This window comes from Podarcis tiliguerta, assembly GCF_965153285.1.
Source record: "Podarcis tiliguerta genome assembly, chromosome: 10".
NCBI lineage: Eukaryota > Metazoa > Chordata > Lepidosauria > Squamata > Lacertidae > Podarcis > Podarcis tiliguerta.
Genome location: NC_139543.1, coordinates 51,136,372 through 51,153,015, shown reverse-complemented (window position 1 = coordinate 51,153,015; position 16,644 = coordinate 51,136,372). Strand labels below are relative to the sequence as shown.

At 42.5% G+C, this 16,644-nt stretch overlaps 1 protein-coding gene across 2 annotated transcripts; it reads left to right on the top strand.

Annotated features, from left to right (window-relative positions):
* The first annotated feature begins 601 nt into the window (after window positions 1-601).
* DRAM1 (DNA damage regulated autophagy modulator 1) lies at window positions 602-16,362 on the top strand. Of its 2 annotated transcripts, XM_083401559.1 has the most exons (7): window positions 632-1,658; window positions 8,199-8,266; window positions 9,412-9,554; window positions 10,853-11,030; window positions 12,204-12,262; window positions 14,658-14,750; window positions 15,785-16,362. In XM_083401559.1, exons 1-7 carry the CDS (start codon window positions 1,459-1,461, stop codon window positions 15,827-15,829), a joined length of 786 nt encoding a protein of 261 aa, XP_083257685.1. In that variant the 5' UTR covers window positions 632-1,458; the 3' UTR covers window positions 15,830-16,362. The 2 variants fall into 2 exon arrangements, with proteins under 2 accessions (XP_083257684.1, XP_083257685.1); XM_083401558.1 differs by lacking the exon at window positions 15,785-16,362 and having other exon boundaries at window positions 602-1,658; window positions 14,658-15,199.
* Window positions 16,363-16,644: the final 282 nt, after the last annotated feature.

Below are 16,644 nucleotides of genomic sequence, written 5' to 3'. Positions count from 1 at the left end.
CGGAAGCTGTACGCCGGCTCCCTTGGCCAAGAAAGCGAGATGAGCACCGCAACCCCAGAGTCGGCCATGACTGGACCTAATGGTCAGGGGTCCCTTTACCTTTAGCCTGGCCAGGGCTGGTGGGAGTTGGAGTGGGCTATCTTAACATTTTTGCAATGACTTTCACTACCAAGAATATTTTTTTGTAAACTGTGACAGATGCAATGCAATATTTTGTACCGTTGTGTAAAATGTTTTATTTGGTGGCCACTAGTTTTATTTTTACTCTTATGTCAATGCTTGCTGACAAAATTAATTCAAAAAGAAGATAGCCATTCATTAGGCCAGGCAGAAGGGTGTTGAGAAATAGTGGGGCTTTCTCAACCATCCTCATTGCTTTCTCGCATGATTGTGACTCATGATTTAGAGCCCTCTCATGTGTTAGCTAAATGGGAATTCTCTCCCTCACCCTCTTTTCGTAAAAGAGAGCCAAAAAGAAGAAGCTAACTGAAGAATAGAAACGAAAGTGAAAGGCCCGCTTGCTTCCCTGGTGAAAGGATGCAGGATGTTTTTTTTTCTCAGGCTCATCCCCGGGTGATGAACTCGAGAGGCAGGAAAGCGCGTGCTTTTTTAAAAAACAGAGTTGAATTGCACAATATCCCAGAAACATATCAGCAATGGGGGGGGGGAATTCCTCCCTCCAGTTTGCTGAGGTTGTCGAGAGGCGAGCTCCGAAAAGTTCCGCTTTATGGCTGCGCGAGGAAGCGTTTTCGCCGCGTTGTGTTGCGCAAGGATGCCCGCTCAGAACTTTGCGCGCCTATGAACTTCAGCAATCGTCTCTGGCTGCCCGGGCAAACCACGACCCGGGCTTGTGCAAGGCGGGAAACCGAGTTCATCTGAATAGCTTCTCCAGTTTAAAAACCAAAAACTTTTTGTGTGAGGAAGTTTTTATGAATGGGGCTGGGAGGAGGAGGAGGATTCTGTGGGGGTTGGAGAACGGAACTGTGATGAATGCGAGCGGAATTCGCTTTTTCCTGGAAAAGTACAGCATTGGGATTGTGAGGGGAATTCGGTTTCTTAGAGGCTGGACTTGCGCTCTCTGAAAGCAGAGAGAGAGAGAGACTTCCTGCTCTCTGCGCGAGATAACTTTCTGCAGGTGTGTAGGAGGAAGCGAGAGAGACCTCGGTGGCCTCTCCTTTTCTCTCTCTTTCCAAAAGGGCGTCGGACTGAGCTGCGAATAGAAGCAACTCGGAGGAAGCGGCTGCAGAAGAAAGCGAGGGACTGGTCGTGTCTGCGCGTGTCCTAGTTCTCTTCCACGAAGCTCGCGCGAGGAGGGAGAAAAGGCGTGTGTGTGTGCGCGCGCGCGCGGCGCCTCTGGCCTCCCAATTAAAAGTTTTGTGACTTCAGGCGCTTTGTGACTTCACTCGCCTGCCAGGCTGCTCCACGCTTCCGCGAGCCGGCGCGGCCTCTCTTGCCTCCATGCCTGGCGGCGGGGAGAGGCAGCCGCTGATCCCTAGGGGGCGCCGCTGGCGGTGGCAGCAGCACAGGATGCCTTGCTGCACGCAAGGAGCGGCCTTCGTTCCGACGCTGCTGGTCGTCTGGTCTTCGGCCTCCTTCATCATCTCCTACGTGATCGCTGTCCTCGAAGGCCACGTGGAGCCGCTGTTCCCGTACATCAGGTAAAGAGCCCCTGCTGGGGGGAGCAGGAGGAGGGCGCCCTCTGTCGGAGAACCATTGGACAGAGTGGCACCCCTGTGTAGAGGGGTTGCTGGGTACACACGTGCGGCGGGAAGCCAGTGCATCCGATCACAGGCATGCCAGATCAAGTGGGGGAGGTTTTCTTGACCCCTGGAGGGTAAAGGTAAAGGGATCCCTGAACATTAGGTCCAGTCATGACCGACTCTGGGGTTGCAGCGCTCATCTCGCTTTATTGGCCGAGGGAGCCGGCATACAGCTTCTGGGTCATGTGGCCAGCATGACTAAGCCGCTTCTGGCAAACCAGAATAGCGCACAGAAACGCCGTTTACCTTCCCACCGGAGCGGTACCTATTTATCTACTTGAACTTTGAGGTGCTTTCGAACTGCTAGGTTGGCAGGAGCAGGGACCGAGCAACGGGAGCTCACCCCGTCGCAGGGATTCGAACCGCCGACCTTCTGATTGGCAAGTCCTAGGCTCTGTGGTTTAACCCACAGCGCCACCCGCGTCTCTTATGTCTAAACGCTGCCTGTATGGAGAGTCGGGGCAACTCCCTGCATATAGAAAGCTAGCTTGACCTTTAAGAGAAGGCAGGTGCTTCTCCCTGACATTCTCACTTTCTGTAATCAGGGAGTTTTAGTTCATGCAGGGAGTGTTGTGACATGCAACTATCCACATGCTGTTTTAAGTGGCCCAGGCTATTGGGGACGATGGCAACCAATGGCTTCGAGTTACAAGAGCAGAGATTCTGACTAAACATTAGGAGGAATTTTTGATGGCAAGAGCTGTCAGAGAGTGGAATGGACCCCCTCAGAAGATGGTTGACTCAACTTCAGTGGAGGTTTCTAAGAAGAGATTGGATGGTCATCTGTCATGGATGCTCTACTTGAGATTCCTGGGTTGCAGGGGGTCAGACTAGATGACCCTTGAGGTCCCAACTCTACAATTCTATGATTCTATTTCAGTTTGCTGGATCTATAAACTGGCCCAGAGGGAAAGGGAGTCTGGTGGTAATGTTCTGAGATGATTGGAGTGGACTGTACCACTTCATACAAGAGGGATCATACTGGCAAGTAGACAAGCGGTGTGGTATGGGGAAATGGCTGGGTTAAAGTATTTGTACTTTATGTGCTAATTCTTGACTTGGAGGTTTTCGTTTGATCTTTAAACATAGTGAAGCATTCAAAAGTGTTGTCTCCTTACGACAGTCTCAAACAGGCATAGGCAAACTCGGCCCTCCAGATGTTTTGGGACTACAACTCCCATCATCCCTGACCACTGGTCGTGTTAGCTGGGGATGATGGGAGTTGTAGTCACAAAACATCTGGACGGCCAAGTTTGCCTATGCCTGTTGCATCCCACATTCTGCTGCATTTGTAGGCCTGGCCTGTGAGGTCTTCAATTCCAAAGGTTAAGGATGTGGTTTAAAGCACTCACCAATTTGATTAAGGGAGCTTACTGGTGTGTAAGCTGCACTGATTTCCGTGGGATTTATAGTCTCAAGAAAGTGGGTTTAGGATCGCAACTTTAATGGAATGCTGATTGTCATATAAAAATCCCACGGACAAAACAGAATGAATGCTCAAGACTTAACTTAAACCTTGTCAAGCAAATCAGGTTGAACGCTCAGTAAACAGGTTGTCTTGAGGAACCCATAACTAACAGCAAGTTGTGACAGGACAGTAACAGTTTGCTGAAGGACTAAGACCGACTGAGTAAATGTGCATATTGTTGTAGCTCATGTGTTTAACTGATCCTATGTGTCTTTCCTCGGAAATAAATCCCACTGATTTTAGTGGGGCTTACTCCCAAGTAAGGGTGCACGAGACTTCAACTTTTATTACCCAATCCTTAACCCTGTTTGTTTCTATAAGAAATTGCATCAGGTAAAGTATACTTAGGATAGTGTATTGCAGCTTGAGGTAGAGGTAGCGGTGTAATCCTGACAATATTTACTCAGAAGTAGTAGGACTTACTTCTAGATAAGTGGGTCAGGATTGCAACCCAAGTCCCACTGAATTTGTTGGGACTTGAACTTGTGGTGGAGAAAACAGCACTTGACTTTGTGAAATTATCCCACCTATGTAGGGTTCTGTGCATGGCAGCTGCAAGATTTGCAGAAACACAAAATCGAAGCTTTCCCAGTCTTTCCTCTGTTACCAGTGCAGCAAGCACTTGACTTTCTTCCTGGCTTGCAGCTATGAAAGCCACAGACCTTTCGTCAAGGAAAATAGCAACCTTGCTTATTGTTAGATGACCCTCGGGGGGGGGAGGGTGTCTCTTCCAACACTACAATTCTATGATTCTAAGAGGGTGTATTCAAACACACTTAAGCTTAAGGGAAATGTTTTGTATTCCTATGGCGCAGCGGTTGCCATTCTGCTGCTAAGGAAACTGACCCTGCCGTAAAGTTGGTCTCCAGTGGAAGAAAGAAACTTGGATACTTTCCCTGGGCATCATTGGTTACTGTACTACTTAACAGCATCTAGTGAGATGACACAGAGAGAGAGAGAGTCGGACATGGAATCATACGCAGATACGGGATTTCCTCTGTGCAATTCATATTTAGTAGAAAGATTTTGGTTTCTGTGGTATGGCCCCTTGGCAACATGACTAATTCCAGGACGCATATTTTCAAATATAAGGTTATTGCCTATTTTTTCCTATAATTTTTCAATAAAATTGTACACACTTTCTTTTTTTCTCATGACCGTACTGGTTCTGGAAACCCGGGAGTATCTTTCGTGGCCCAGCCCTAGTTAGTTGTCTTTATGGCTGATAATAATGCTGAACCAATCAGTATGTAAGCACATGAAAGCGCAATATACAGTGGTGCCTCGCAAGACGAAATTAATCTGTTCCGCGAGTCTCTTCATCTTGCGGTTTTTTTGTCTTGCGAAGCACGGCTACTAGCGGCTATTAGCGGCTTAGCAGCTATTAACGGCTTAGCGGCTTTAAGAAAAAGGAAACAAACTCGCAAGACGTTTCGTCTTGCGAAGCAAGCCCATAGGGAAATTCGTCTTGCGGAATGACTCAAAAAACGGAAAACTCTTTCGTCTAGCGAGTTTTTCGTCTTGCGAGGCATTCGTCTTGCAGGGCACCACTGTGTGTGTGTGTGTGTGTGTGTGTGTGTGTGTGTATATATATATATATATATATATATCCTTCCTTGTTCTACTGTGACTCTCATGCTAGGCCCAAGAGAGTAAAATACACACACATTGAGTTGATCTTAAAACTTTAAAAGATGAGGGTAGAATGGAAAGTGCAGCTTCTGGGTGCTGCATGAACTGAATGATCAATGTGTTGGCTCATCACACCCCTACAATCTGAGACAAATAAATGAACAAAAGCAAAGCTGGCCATAACTTTTCTTTGTAGTGCTTTACCTTTGTTTAACCTTAATTTCAAGCCTTAAAAAACAAAAAAAAACAAAACCCTGCCTCAAAGTTAAGCTTTTTGGAACAGCTATTTTCGTTTGGTTGTGTCTCCCCTTAACACAGTGGAAACTGACTTCTGACCAGAGCTTTTGTTATACAGTGGTACCTCGGGTTACATACTCTTCAGGTTACAGACTCCGCTAACCCAGAAATAGTACCTCGGGTTAAGAACTTTGCTTCAGGATGAGAACAGAAATCGTGCTCTGGCGGCGCGGCAGCAGCGGGAGGCCCCATTAGCTAAAGTGGTGCTTCAGGTTAAGAACAGTTTCAGGTTAAGAACGGACCTCTGGAACGAATTAAGTACTTAACCCGAGGTACCACTGTATTGCTTTTTAGATATCTGTAAAAAGGAGGGAAATCATTACTGATATGGTTTAAAGCCATTTTATAGCTAATGTGTGCTTACTGAAGCACTGTAACAGAAAGAATAAAAGTTATGGAAATCCATTTTACTGGAAATCCACAATTATCTGCGCTTTTTTTAATTGGGGGAAGGCGTTAGGCTGTATTCTCAAGTTCCTGGATCCAGCAGGCGTTAAAATCTAATGGAGGATTACAAACCCCTGGATAAACCCCTGGAGCCTCACGCTTGCAGATTGGGGTGGCGTGCAACAACTGCAAACCATCACAAAGTTGTGGTAACGTGTGATTGCTAGTATGACTCAAGAACTCATCCCAGCAGAAATGGATAAGATATGCAAGTGTTTTCTTGTCTGTACAGAAAACCGCATAAATGTGGGTTTATGGCAGAGGTTTTCAACCTTTTTGAGTCCGTGGCTCCCCTGACCAACTGCATTCTTTCTGTGGCATCCCTGTGGGGCACAGGAGTCCAGTTATGTCACCCCTTGCCTGCAGAGCTGGCAGCCTCTCATGCTTTTTTGAACCCCCTCCCTTGTGGAGTGTTCCCTCAGCCTCCTCTCCTCTCCCCTCCCCTTGGGAGTCCTCCCCTGGTCTCTGAGCTGACCCCCCACCCAAAGAGAGGTGCCTCCTCACACTGCCCCATAGGGTCCTGGGAAGCACCCCTTCCCAGTCCTAGAAGCACCATTCGCCTGGGGAGCTTGTAGCCAGGGCTCCTGCAACAAACAGCTTTGGGAGGCAGAGACACAAGAAGGAACCAGAGGTGGGAGAGGAGGAAAGAGGGACAGAGGCCAGGGTTGCCTGTGGCACCCCTGGCCATCATTCAAGCCACCCCAGGGTGCCACAGCACCCTGGTTGAAAACCACGGGCCTAAAATAATAGAACCAGAATGTCTTATTACTAGTTACCTGGACGCAGTTTTTCTAAGTTAAATGTTTATGTTTCTTCTTCCTCACTGTTTTGTCATTTAGGCACAATTTACAGCATGGTTAAAATTTAATCACATTATAGATGTTATTTAATGACAATCTTTCAAACACTGTAATTCATGCATAAACCCAATTTTTAAAGGTTTAAATAAAAACTGAATGGCATTCAATGCAATTTTTATTATTTGTGATGCTCTTAAACCATTAAGTGTTCCAAGAAGAAATTCAAATTGCACATTGGTTACGTGCAAATTCCATTCTCGTCTTACCCAATGCTCTTCAAAGACTTTGAAGTGATCGCAGTTCAGTTTAGTATTTAGGTAATATAGGCCAGTCTCTAATTGAAGAAGTACTTCAGATTTGTCCCAAGTGAGTCACTTGGGACATGAGTTTTCTGCTGTCTACCAAGTTACTTAGAGCTTATTTATAATTAATTTGTGACTCTTAACACTTTTTTAAAAAAATCCTGCGGATTAAAATAAAAGTAAGGGTGTTTCTAAAAGATGAATAAATAAAGTACTGTATGGGGAACCCAGCTGATGGTTGGCACTGACAGGGAGTTTGTATCTGCAAAGTTTACTTTCAGTTTCAAAGAATCCCGTGCTTAGCACTGCATGCAAACCAGGAATCCTTGTTTTAGTGAGTTAAACAAACCAACTTTGTTTGAAGTTGGCTTGCTTAGCAATCAATCAGATAAAGTAAACTGCAGAATGCTATAGAAAGATTGTGCAGTAAGACCAGCACACACATTCAGGCTGATTTCCATTTGCATATCTCTTGCTAAATTTAAAATCGCACATTCATAAGGATGCAGCATGCTTGTTTTCCAGGTTCAGATATTTGCTTCAAGGACTATGGACCAAATATGGAATTTCCAGTAATGAATCAGGAAATGTAAATGAAGTCCCAGCATGATGGGGAGTTCAGGCACTATCAGTTTGGACACCACCACCAATTATGTGTTTGGAGGAGTGGAAGACAGTTCATTCCTCTCTCACACAGTCTTACACCATTCACAGTTGATAAGTGTCTCAGCACTGATGGAATTATCAATCTGTTGGGCTGTTAGCTATGCTGATTGTTAAGTTGTGGGTGAACATCTTCAGTACATAACACGGATGATAATAGTATATCAGCAGCCCACTCATTTGAATGGCTATATTCCTATCTCTAGATTATAACCTGATAAAATTGTTTGGTTTTTGGTGTGTGGTTTTTTTTTAAAGGATCTACATTGGCAAGAACAGATTTTGAAACAAAGGGAAAATGAGTCACTACCCCCTCCCTGCAGAAATTCAAATAAATAAAAAGGGACTTGCTTATTAATACAAATGCAACTCAGAGATACTGGGAGTATTCTACTTTAATAATGTGCACCAGAGCAGCTTTTCATGGAACAAAACTGAACTTGAATCCAAAATATATGTGGATAGAATCAGGCTGCAAGTTTGATTCAAGTTTGCAAACCTGAGCATACAGATCTGCTGGTAAATCTGAAAATGAAGACAATGGAACTTTCTTCTAAATAAATGTGGTTATGTTCAAGGTGTTACTCACTTACTTATTTTTAGACATGTTTCATTGACTTCAGTGTAATGTTGGTTAATGTTTCTCTGACTTGATTAGCAAAGCTGTTTTTCTTTTTTTCTTCTTCTAAAGGAGTATGGATATTACATGGTATTTAATAAACCTTCCCAGTAAAAAATGCCGTAAAAGTGACTGTCATTATTATTTCAGTTAGATTTAAATGTATTCCTTGTATATTATAACTGCATGTTTTTGTTTTTGTTTTTTTAGTGATACAGGAGCAAAACCTCCAGAAAGTGGTATTTTTGGATTTATGATTAACATTTCAGCATTCCTAGGTATGTATGTATGTGTCTGTTATTACATTTTTAATTTAAAATTTCTAGTCTGTCTCATTCTAAGACTTGACTGGGTAAAAATGATTACCTGTAAAATGGGCACATATTTTCAGATAGGAAAAACCACCAAAAATGCAGCATATTCTCTCTGCTCTGGATTTATGTGGTATTGGCTGCTAGAAGTCAGCCCAAACCCAGTAGTCTTAAAGTGAATTTTATCATCAATGTTAGCTTTATAAATTTTAATCCAGGGTAGTTTCTGAATTCTGGCATTCAGAGAGACTAGGAAGGGAAGTAGGCTTTCTGTGACAAATTTCCAAGAAATGCCTATGTTGGAGAGGGGATGGAGAAAGGTTAAGACCAAGTGCTAGCCCTTTCTGTAGTACCGTTTTGCGAAAGTCATTAGAACTGTGAATTGCATGGATCCTGCACGAGTCAGACTTTGGTCATTTGAGTTCTAGTAATTTGTTTAGGTTTTTTAAGTAGCTGTATTGTTTCATCCTGCATTGTGATTTGTTTTGATATTTTTGTTAGTCACCTTGGTTTTCTTTGGAAATAATGGAATATACATCTTTTAATAAATTGGTATATTACATTTTCCCACACATTTAGCAACTATTTTTGTACATGGAAGAAATTAAAGGGGTGCATCCCTGGGGCCGAAGAGTAAGCTTAGCTACTAGCCCAGGTTGTCCCAATCATTAGATCATCAAATCTGCATAACTTCTGCCCAAGGTTCTGCGCTTGGTTGTTCCAGAATGGGACAGAATGTTGGGAGCTGAAATGAAAAGCATTATTTAAGGCCTCCACCTTTTACTCATTGTGTTGCACAGAAGAGCTTTACAGCATATAAATTATCTGAATAGGATGGAGAATTTTTCTTCCCTTGTGTTGTTGGGATCAGATCAAAGTGGGTTGAATGATTTTCTTTTAGTCTCAATTTCTTTTTTTTTCAAATAAATTTTTATTAGTTTTCCAACACAACTATGCAATTTTATCCAAATTTTAACAAATTAATTCTTTTTGGACTTCCTTCAGCTTCTCTGGCAATCATCCATATTTATTCTTCAGTACGCATTACCTTCGTTGTACAACGTAGTCTCAATTTCTTAATAACTTACGTTTTTGTCTTTTTTCCAAAAAAGGTGCAGTTACGATGTATGCAAGATACCTAATTGTCAAGGAGCAAAATGAAGTGACGCGTTTCATTTCCCCCTGTTTCAATTTACTATCACTGTTTGTTGGATGGATAGGTTGTGTTGGAATGGGCATTGTTGCAAGCTTTCAGGTAGGCCCAAATTATATTTACCTTTTTGTCTGTCTTTCCTCAATTGATATTTTGCTTCTCCTTCATTTGGCCTACAAGTAGTTAAGAATACCATATATATATCACATTCTAAAGCTAGTCCTTAAAAAACCAAAAACAAAATCTCTGGGCAAATCAGCAACCAAGAATTGGAACTGATGCTGCATGGAGCAATGCAATGACTCTCTCATCCAGAGGTCAAAGTCCTCCTAAAGACTGTTTCTTGGTTTACTGAATGACAGGCACGTGGTGGCCATTGAAGGAGTGCAGGGCAGATAATTCCAGGTGTCTGTCACTATTACAGATAGTCAACAACCACAACAAAATGTGGTTCTCCCAACAATGTTCCTTTGGAAGATCTAATGGCATCAAATGATGGTATGGAAATAAATGAGAGAAGGCATTTTAGAAACAATTTATTATATACCTGGCAGCCAGTTAACACACATGTTGATGGCTTGAGCCCTCCTCCAGCCCATTGCTGTGTCCAGATACCTGTTCAGAGTAGCTAGCTGCTAAACAAAGACAAAATTCCATTGCTTGATTGTTTTGTTTAAATCTGTGGGTTGTGTTGCTAGTTTCATGCTTTCCCATGGTTATTAATGCACTGCTGTGCGGAATTAGCAAGTGGACAAGTCAAATTGTCCTTAACCCTTCACATTGTGACATTTCCTTTTATATATTTAGAAGCTGTGCTCCTTAGGTTTTGCAAGAATTTGTAGCATAAGATATGAGAAGAGTGAATGAGGTAATTAACTTCATGTGCAGATGCCAAAGTCAAGCAAGGTTAAGCAGGTTGTTCAAGGCCAACTAGCAAATAACAAGAACCAAAATCTCACCCTTCGATTCCGAAGCCAGGATCTTGATCACAGAACTGTGGATATTCTGCAGAAAATAATTATTGGTTGCATAAAATGAGCATGATGGAAAACAAGGTCACATTGCTTTTCTATGTGGTGGTTCTCCCCTATCCTTTATTTCAATCTTTAATTGAAGTGCAAGCATAACAAAAAGGAAGAGAACAAAGAATAACATGTGTAAACCATAAAGCATCACAGCTCTTCTGTGCAGTTTTGACTGTCCTGGAACCACATGGAAAATTCTGAGAACAGGGATGCACAATGCATCAAAGTTCCATGGTTTCTTTTCAGTCTCATCTGCTGAGATATTAACAAATCCAGTCTGTCTTCTCGTGTTTACCCTCCGCAGTATCAGTCTGCTTTTTGTGTTCATTAGCGAAATTGCAATCCTAGATAATGCTTTTCCAATTGTCTTTTCAGGAGCTAACAGTTCCTGCTGTCCACGATGGAGGTGCTCTTTTAGCTTTTATGTCTGGCGCTCTGTACATTGTGCTTCAGACTGTAATCTCTTACAAGTCGCATCCAGAATGGAGCAGTTTGTGTGCATGTCACACAAGGCTGTTCTTCTGTGTAATGACTTGGGTAGCTATCATTCCCAGTATCCTTTTCAGTATGTCACTCTGCCTGTTTAAAGCATGAATACTCTACCTTAACAACAACAACAACCCATTCCTATTGCATTCAGTTATTTGAAATGCCTTCACTGAAAGTAACATGTTCATTCTGCTATTCTCTAGATCTTTTATTATTGAGGCTTAGCAGACTACTAAGAATGGGACGATTTGACGATTACAGCCATAAAATTTAAGTAACGTTGAGAGTTGGAGTTAGGGTCTTGTTTACGTGATCATTGGTTCTGAGGTATTGGCCCTTTGAATTTATTTCCTTCTCGTGATTCGGTTATATGACCTAAGGGTTTGTGCAAGCTTGGTTGCACTCAAAAGCATGGTTGACAATAAAACCAAGTAAACGAATCCCTGGATGATCAAGGGCTGTTTGCTCATGTTGGTTATTATTCAGGGATGGATGAAATTATGCAGTCACAGCAAGTAGAGATCAGAGGTACCAACCATGAGAGTAAAATAACAAGACTACTGAGAATCACCAAGGTCATCAGGCCATAGATTGCAAGCGGTTTTGCCTTTGCCCTGCCGCTTTCCCTTGGAAACCCCGCTCTTTAGCAATAAATCAGAACCAGTAGCAATCCGTGGGAAACCCAGCTGACGTTTCCTCCTATTCAGCAGTAAAGAGCAAGTTTTCCCCAGGGAAGAGGAAGTGTGGATAAGTCCTTATTCCAAAACCGTTCTGAGGACAGAATTGCATGTGTGGCTACTCTGAGATTTGATGGTAATAAAAGTTCCTGAAGTGACTGTGATTTGCCAACCTACAGTTCATATCATTTTGGAGAACTTTTAAACATTTTTTTAAAAAATCAATCAAAGGTCCTATCATTGAAATAAAAAGTCTGTGACCCGGGGGGGGGGGCATTTAGGCATTTAAAATCTAAACCGGATACTAACTTCATCCGTTTTCCTGTTTGGTGAACTTTCTTACATGACCGTGCACCAAACATTTGTGGCTGTATAAATTCTAAAATCAGACGTGCATCATACTTCTTGCAATTGTCTGTGGAAGTTTGTGTATGTTTGTGTGCTGGCTCTCACTGACTGTTCCATTCCTCTGTGTGAATACTTACGTATTGCTGCATTACAAGCCAAAAATAGCATTACATTTTAAATCAGTTGTTTCCCTTTAACACCCTCTCCTCCAGTGATTGCGTGTGCTTCACTAGTTTCCATAACAAAGATTGAGTGGAATCCAGGCGAAAAGGTAAGGTATACTAAGTAAAAAAATATAATCCTTCTTCCATTTTGTTTGGTTGTTCAATACTTTCAAATTAAGACAGGCAAAAGTAGACAACAAAGGACTTAACTTTGGTAAGTTTGAAGCTGCACAGACTAAGCTAAGTTGTGCAAGGCTAAGAACCATTTTGCATTTACATAGATAGCCATAGTTATAAAAGCTGCCATATTGTTTTGTGATACTTAATATAATGCAAAAGAATGTACATACATTTTAATATCTAGGCATGTTTAATGCTGGTGATAGGTAAATTGAGAACAAGATGAGTTTTCTTTCTAAGTTAGCACTGAGAATGCATAGGTGTGCCAACATCAGGATACAGAGGGGGAGACACATATTCCCCCCCCCCAAAAAAGGGCATTGCAGGGCATACACTGCTACTTACCTCTGCTCCTATTTTATTCACTCATTCCACCAGGTGGCCAGAGCTGTCAGAATCTCCTTTTGGACCATCAAGTGCAGCAAGCAAAAAGCAGGCTTTTCGCCTTTGTGTTTGGGGAAGCAGTAATGCTCCTCTCCTTGCTGCAAGTAGGCTCCTTACACTTGGGGTCAGAATGAGCAAAGCACATAACAAAAACAACAACAACTTATTATTTTTACCCTGCCCATCTGGCTGGGTTTCCCCAGCCACTCTGGGTGACCCCCAACAGAATATTGAAACAGAATCAAACATTTAAAACTTCCCTAAACAGGGCTGCCTTCAGATGTGTTCCAAAAGTCAGATAGTTGTTTATTTCTTTGACATCTGATGGGAGGGCATTCCACAGGGCGGGAGCCACCACCGAGAAGGCTCTCTGCCTGGTTCCCTGTAACCTCACTTCTCGCAGTGAGGGAACCACCCGAAGGCCCTTGGAGCTGGACCTCAGTGTCTGGGCTGAACGATGGGGGTGGAGACCCTCCACCTTCCTGGTACAACATAGTGTTCAGTTAAGGTTTAAGGTTTCCTATAGCTCTGCAACCCTGTTTCAGTTTGGAAATGAAATGGTTCAGTGACAACAACTGTGTAGGAATCAGGGGTGAGAAGCTACACATTCGGGTTTTGGAGGCTGTGCACGGGGTTTGAAGTGGTATAAATGAAGGAGTTTGCATAATCAGCACTGATCCTACCTTTAGGCGGATACGTACTAAATTCAGGAGATGTGCACTAAATTCAGACGCCATGGTGCATCTGCAGCCAGCTGCAGATGTCTCTCCTGCACTGGTCTCTACAGCCACAGCAGGTGCTGCAACCTTCCAACAGCTTGACCTCACCCCCAAAGCTGCAGTCCTCCACTGTCTCCCAAGGCAGACAGATGCCAGCATCATGAATTTAATTGTGATGGTGCTTGCCTGCAAATTTCTGCTTATGCACCCGTATATATGCACTTGCCTGCTGAGGATAACACCTACTTGCTGCATTTATAGGCAGCCTTTTTTGCCGAGGCACCCAGAGGGGAAGTTCACAATTTTAAAATACAAAAAGAAAAGAAAATACTGTGAAATTGGTTGCAGTGAGGGGAACAGTCTTGACTGGAGCGGACCTGATGATGCATTTGTCTGCCTCACTGTCTTCATGCATCTAAAGAAACAGGCTTTAGTCCATTAAAACCTCTTACCTTAATACATTTGTTAGTCTTTAAGGAGCAACAAGGCACTATGTTTTTGCTGCAGCAACAGACTAACCTTGCTGGAAATTCCATATTTCTGCAAGAATTTCTGTGGGTATGATATACCACAAGAGGGAGCACATGCCTTACGAATCTCATAAAATTAAATAAAAAAAGGGGAGAATGCACCTTGCTACACAATCTTGCTACAGAGTGTAAATGGGTGAAATTAATCCCTAATGATTCTTTCTAACAATATGTTTGTATCCTGAGGCGTGAAGGAAGGGCTTTATTATTTGAATATTTGTAAGCAGCCAGGTCAAAAAAATATCAAGGCGGAATGCAGTAAAATAATTTAAAACATCATAAAACTTCAAAATCTTAAAATGGCAAAAATCTGAACAAGTGACCAATAGGCTATCTTGAAAATCTAGATTATTATTATTTTTAAACAGCTTTTCTTACAAGACGGTAAAAAATGTCTTAAAAGCAATACCCATCAAAGAGAGAGAGAAAGAGAGAACTGTAATAAAATTATTCGAAATTTCAGAAGGATTAACAAGGAAATGTGAACCTCAGTGTCTCCAATGTTCTAAGGAGTTTAACATTTTTAAAAAACAAACAAACAATAACACAAAATGTATTTCTCCAAAATAAAAATAGGCATCTTTTTTGTGTTCCTGGTGTATACATTAATTGGTATCTGCCTGGCTGACCTGCCTTCTGTTTGCCATGTTTGGTGTTTAGAATTACTTTTTATTTCTCCTTTCCTTTAGGATTACGTGTTTCATTTTGTGAGTGCAATCTGCGAATGGGTAGTAGCCTTCAGTTTTGTTTTCTTCTTCTTAACTTTCATCGGAGATTTTCAGGTGGGTATGGCAGAACAAAAGGTTTCATGTTCAGAGCAAAAGGGCTTCAGAGTCTGAGGGCCAAACTGTACATTGCCATAAGCATATTGCTTTTAATGTCATTTTTGTTCTTAAGAAAAAGCAGCCATGGGGGCGCATACTCCAGAATGCACACTGAATCTGGATCAAGGGCCCATGCCAGTATGCTGCCAAAAATCCACCTGCTGCAGCTGCTCTTGTTGTTTGTAGATGCCCTTCAACAAATGTTATTAGTGATAAAATGCAAAATAGAACAGAGCAATAAATGCAGAATAATGATCATCAGCAGAATACATTGTCACAAAACAAATAGCACAATAACCTTGTTAACCCTCCTATTTTGAACAGAGCAGCTGTGTTTTCAGTGACAAAAATATGTCACCAAGGGGGATGCGCATAGCTCTAGTGGAAGGGAATTCCACAGCCTGAACCAAAAGAAGAAGAAGAAGAAGAGTTTGGATTTGATATCCCACCTTTCACTCCCCTTCAGGAGTCTCAAAGCGGCTAACATTCTCCTTTCCGGCCCTCTTATCATTTCTGCATGGCCCCTATTTGTCCCTGAAAGTGGTGGATTCAGCATATGGTACCCTTAGCCACAAAGAGCGGCAGTGTGGATAATTTTGGCCATTAATTCTGAACTGGAAAAAAGTACTGCAGTTTCAGACACATTCGAGTTTCTGAAAAACTACTGCCCGTACCCAGCCTTTAGTTGCCAATTCTGGCAGTAGACAGGTGCATTTTTTAAACAAAATCTGTTCACCATAGATACACGTATGCATGACTTTGGGTTGTAGCCAGTCTGTTTTGGGATGAGGTCAATTTTATTAGCTTTGCCTGAATTTAAATTATATTTAAGATTGGGGCCCCAGCTCTCTTCAAATACTAGATGAAATGAACCTTTTTCTACTAATGCCAAATATTTTGTCACTATTCTGTCTACATGCCTGCCACCACGTAACACATGTGCAGCCAGTACTTTGCAGTGACGGGTTATTCTCATTCTCTTTTTGTTCCAGGGAGTTACAATACGGATAACAACAGAGCTACATGGAAACCTATGACCACTTTTTATAGTTTGAATCATAGAAGCTGGGGTCGAGGGCATTAAAGAAACTGTTGGGGAGACTCCAGAACGGTAAAATCTGGTGTGACGCAAACCTGGTGGATCAACGCTGCAAGTTTGCATAATCATAGTCAAGGGAGAGACTATTTTTACTTTTACTAATATCCCCATGTGCCTCGTTTCCCCCTTTAACCTGTGTTCTAAATCCTTTTTGTATTTTTAAATACTTCTTTCCAGTTTCATTTTTTAAAATGGGAATGTCTGAAAAACGTTAACTTCTGGGGAAAAAGAAGAGGAAGCGACGTCCCTCCTCGACAACTGTCGCCTTCTTTCTATTTGTTGGAAGTCACGATGGCCTCAAAGTAAAACTCAGGCTGCAGTCTGGTGAACTCGGTCCCATTGGTGAAGTTGGTGGGGCTTTCTTTCAACTGACTGTGCTTAAGATTGCGTTTTAAAATGCCTAGTATTCATTGTGGATAGTAATGTCTGCTTTTATGTATTAGGAAATAAACTGGCCCTGATCTAAAGAGAGGTTGTTGTGCTTCAGGTCCTTTTTGAACCTAAAGGGGCTTCAGCAAGGCTTGCTCAAGGGTTCTCGCTGCTTCAGAATAAGATGTTCTGGCTACAGAAACTAACCATTGAATATTACTTCAGCACTAGCTGCCTCTGTTGCACCCGAGGGCACTAAGCTAGCTTAGCGGGTGCAGGAAAACCTTTATGGCACAGGCAACTCTGTCCTTGCCTCACCACCACTGCCTGCCCCTCAACATCTGCTGCCTGAGGCATCTTCCTCATGTCCTCAGGCTAGCCATG

Excerpts from the sequence above, each read along its gene's own strand:
- DRAM1 (XM_083401558.1), top strand. The coding sequence starts at position 1,459 with ATGCCTGGCGGCGGGGAGAGGCAGCCGCTGATCCCTAGGGGGCGCCGC. Across the intron at positions 8,267-9,411 it reads TAACATTTCAGCATTCCTAG|GTGCAGTTACGATGTATGCA; the intron begins GTATGTATGTAT and ends TTTCCAAAAAAG. Across the intron at positions 12,263-14,657 it reads AGTGGAATCCAGGCGAAAAG|GATTACGTGTTTCATTTTGT; the intron begins GTAAGGTATACT and ends CCTTTCCTTTAG.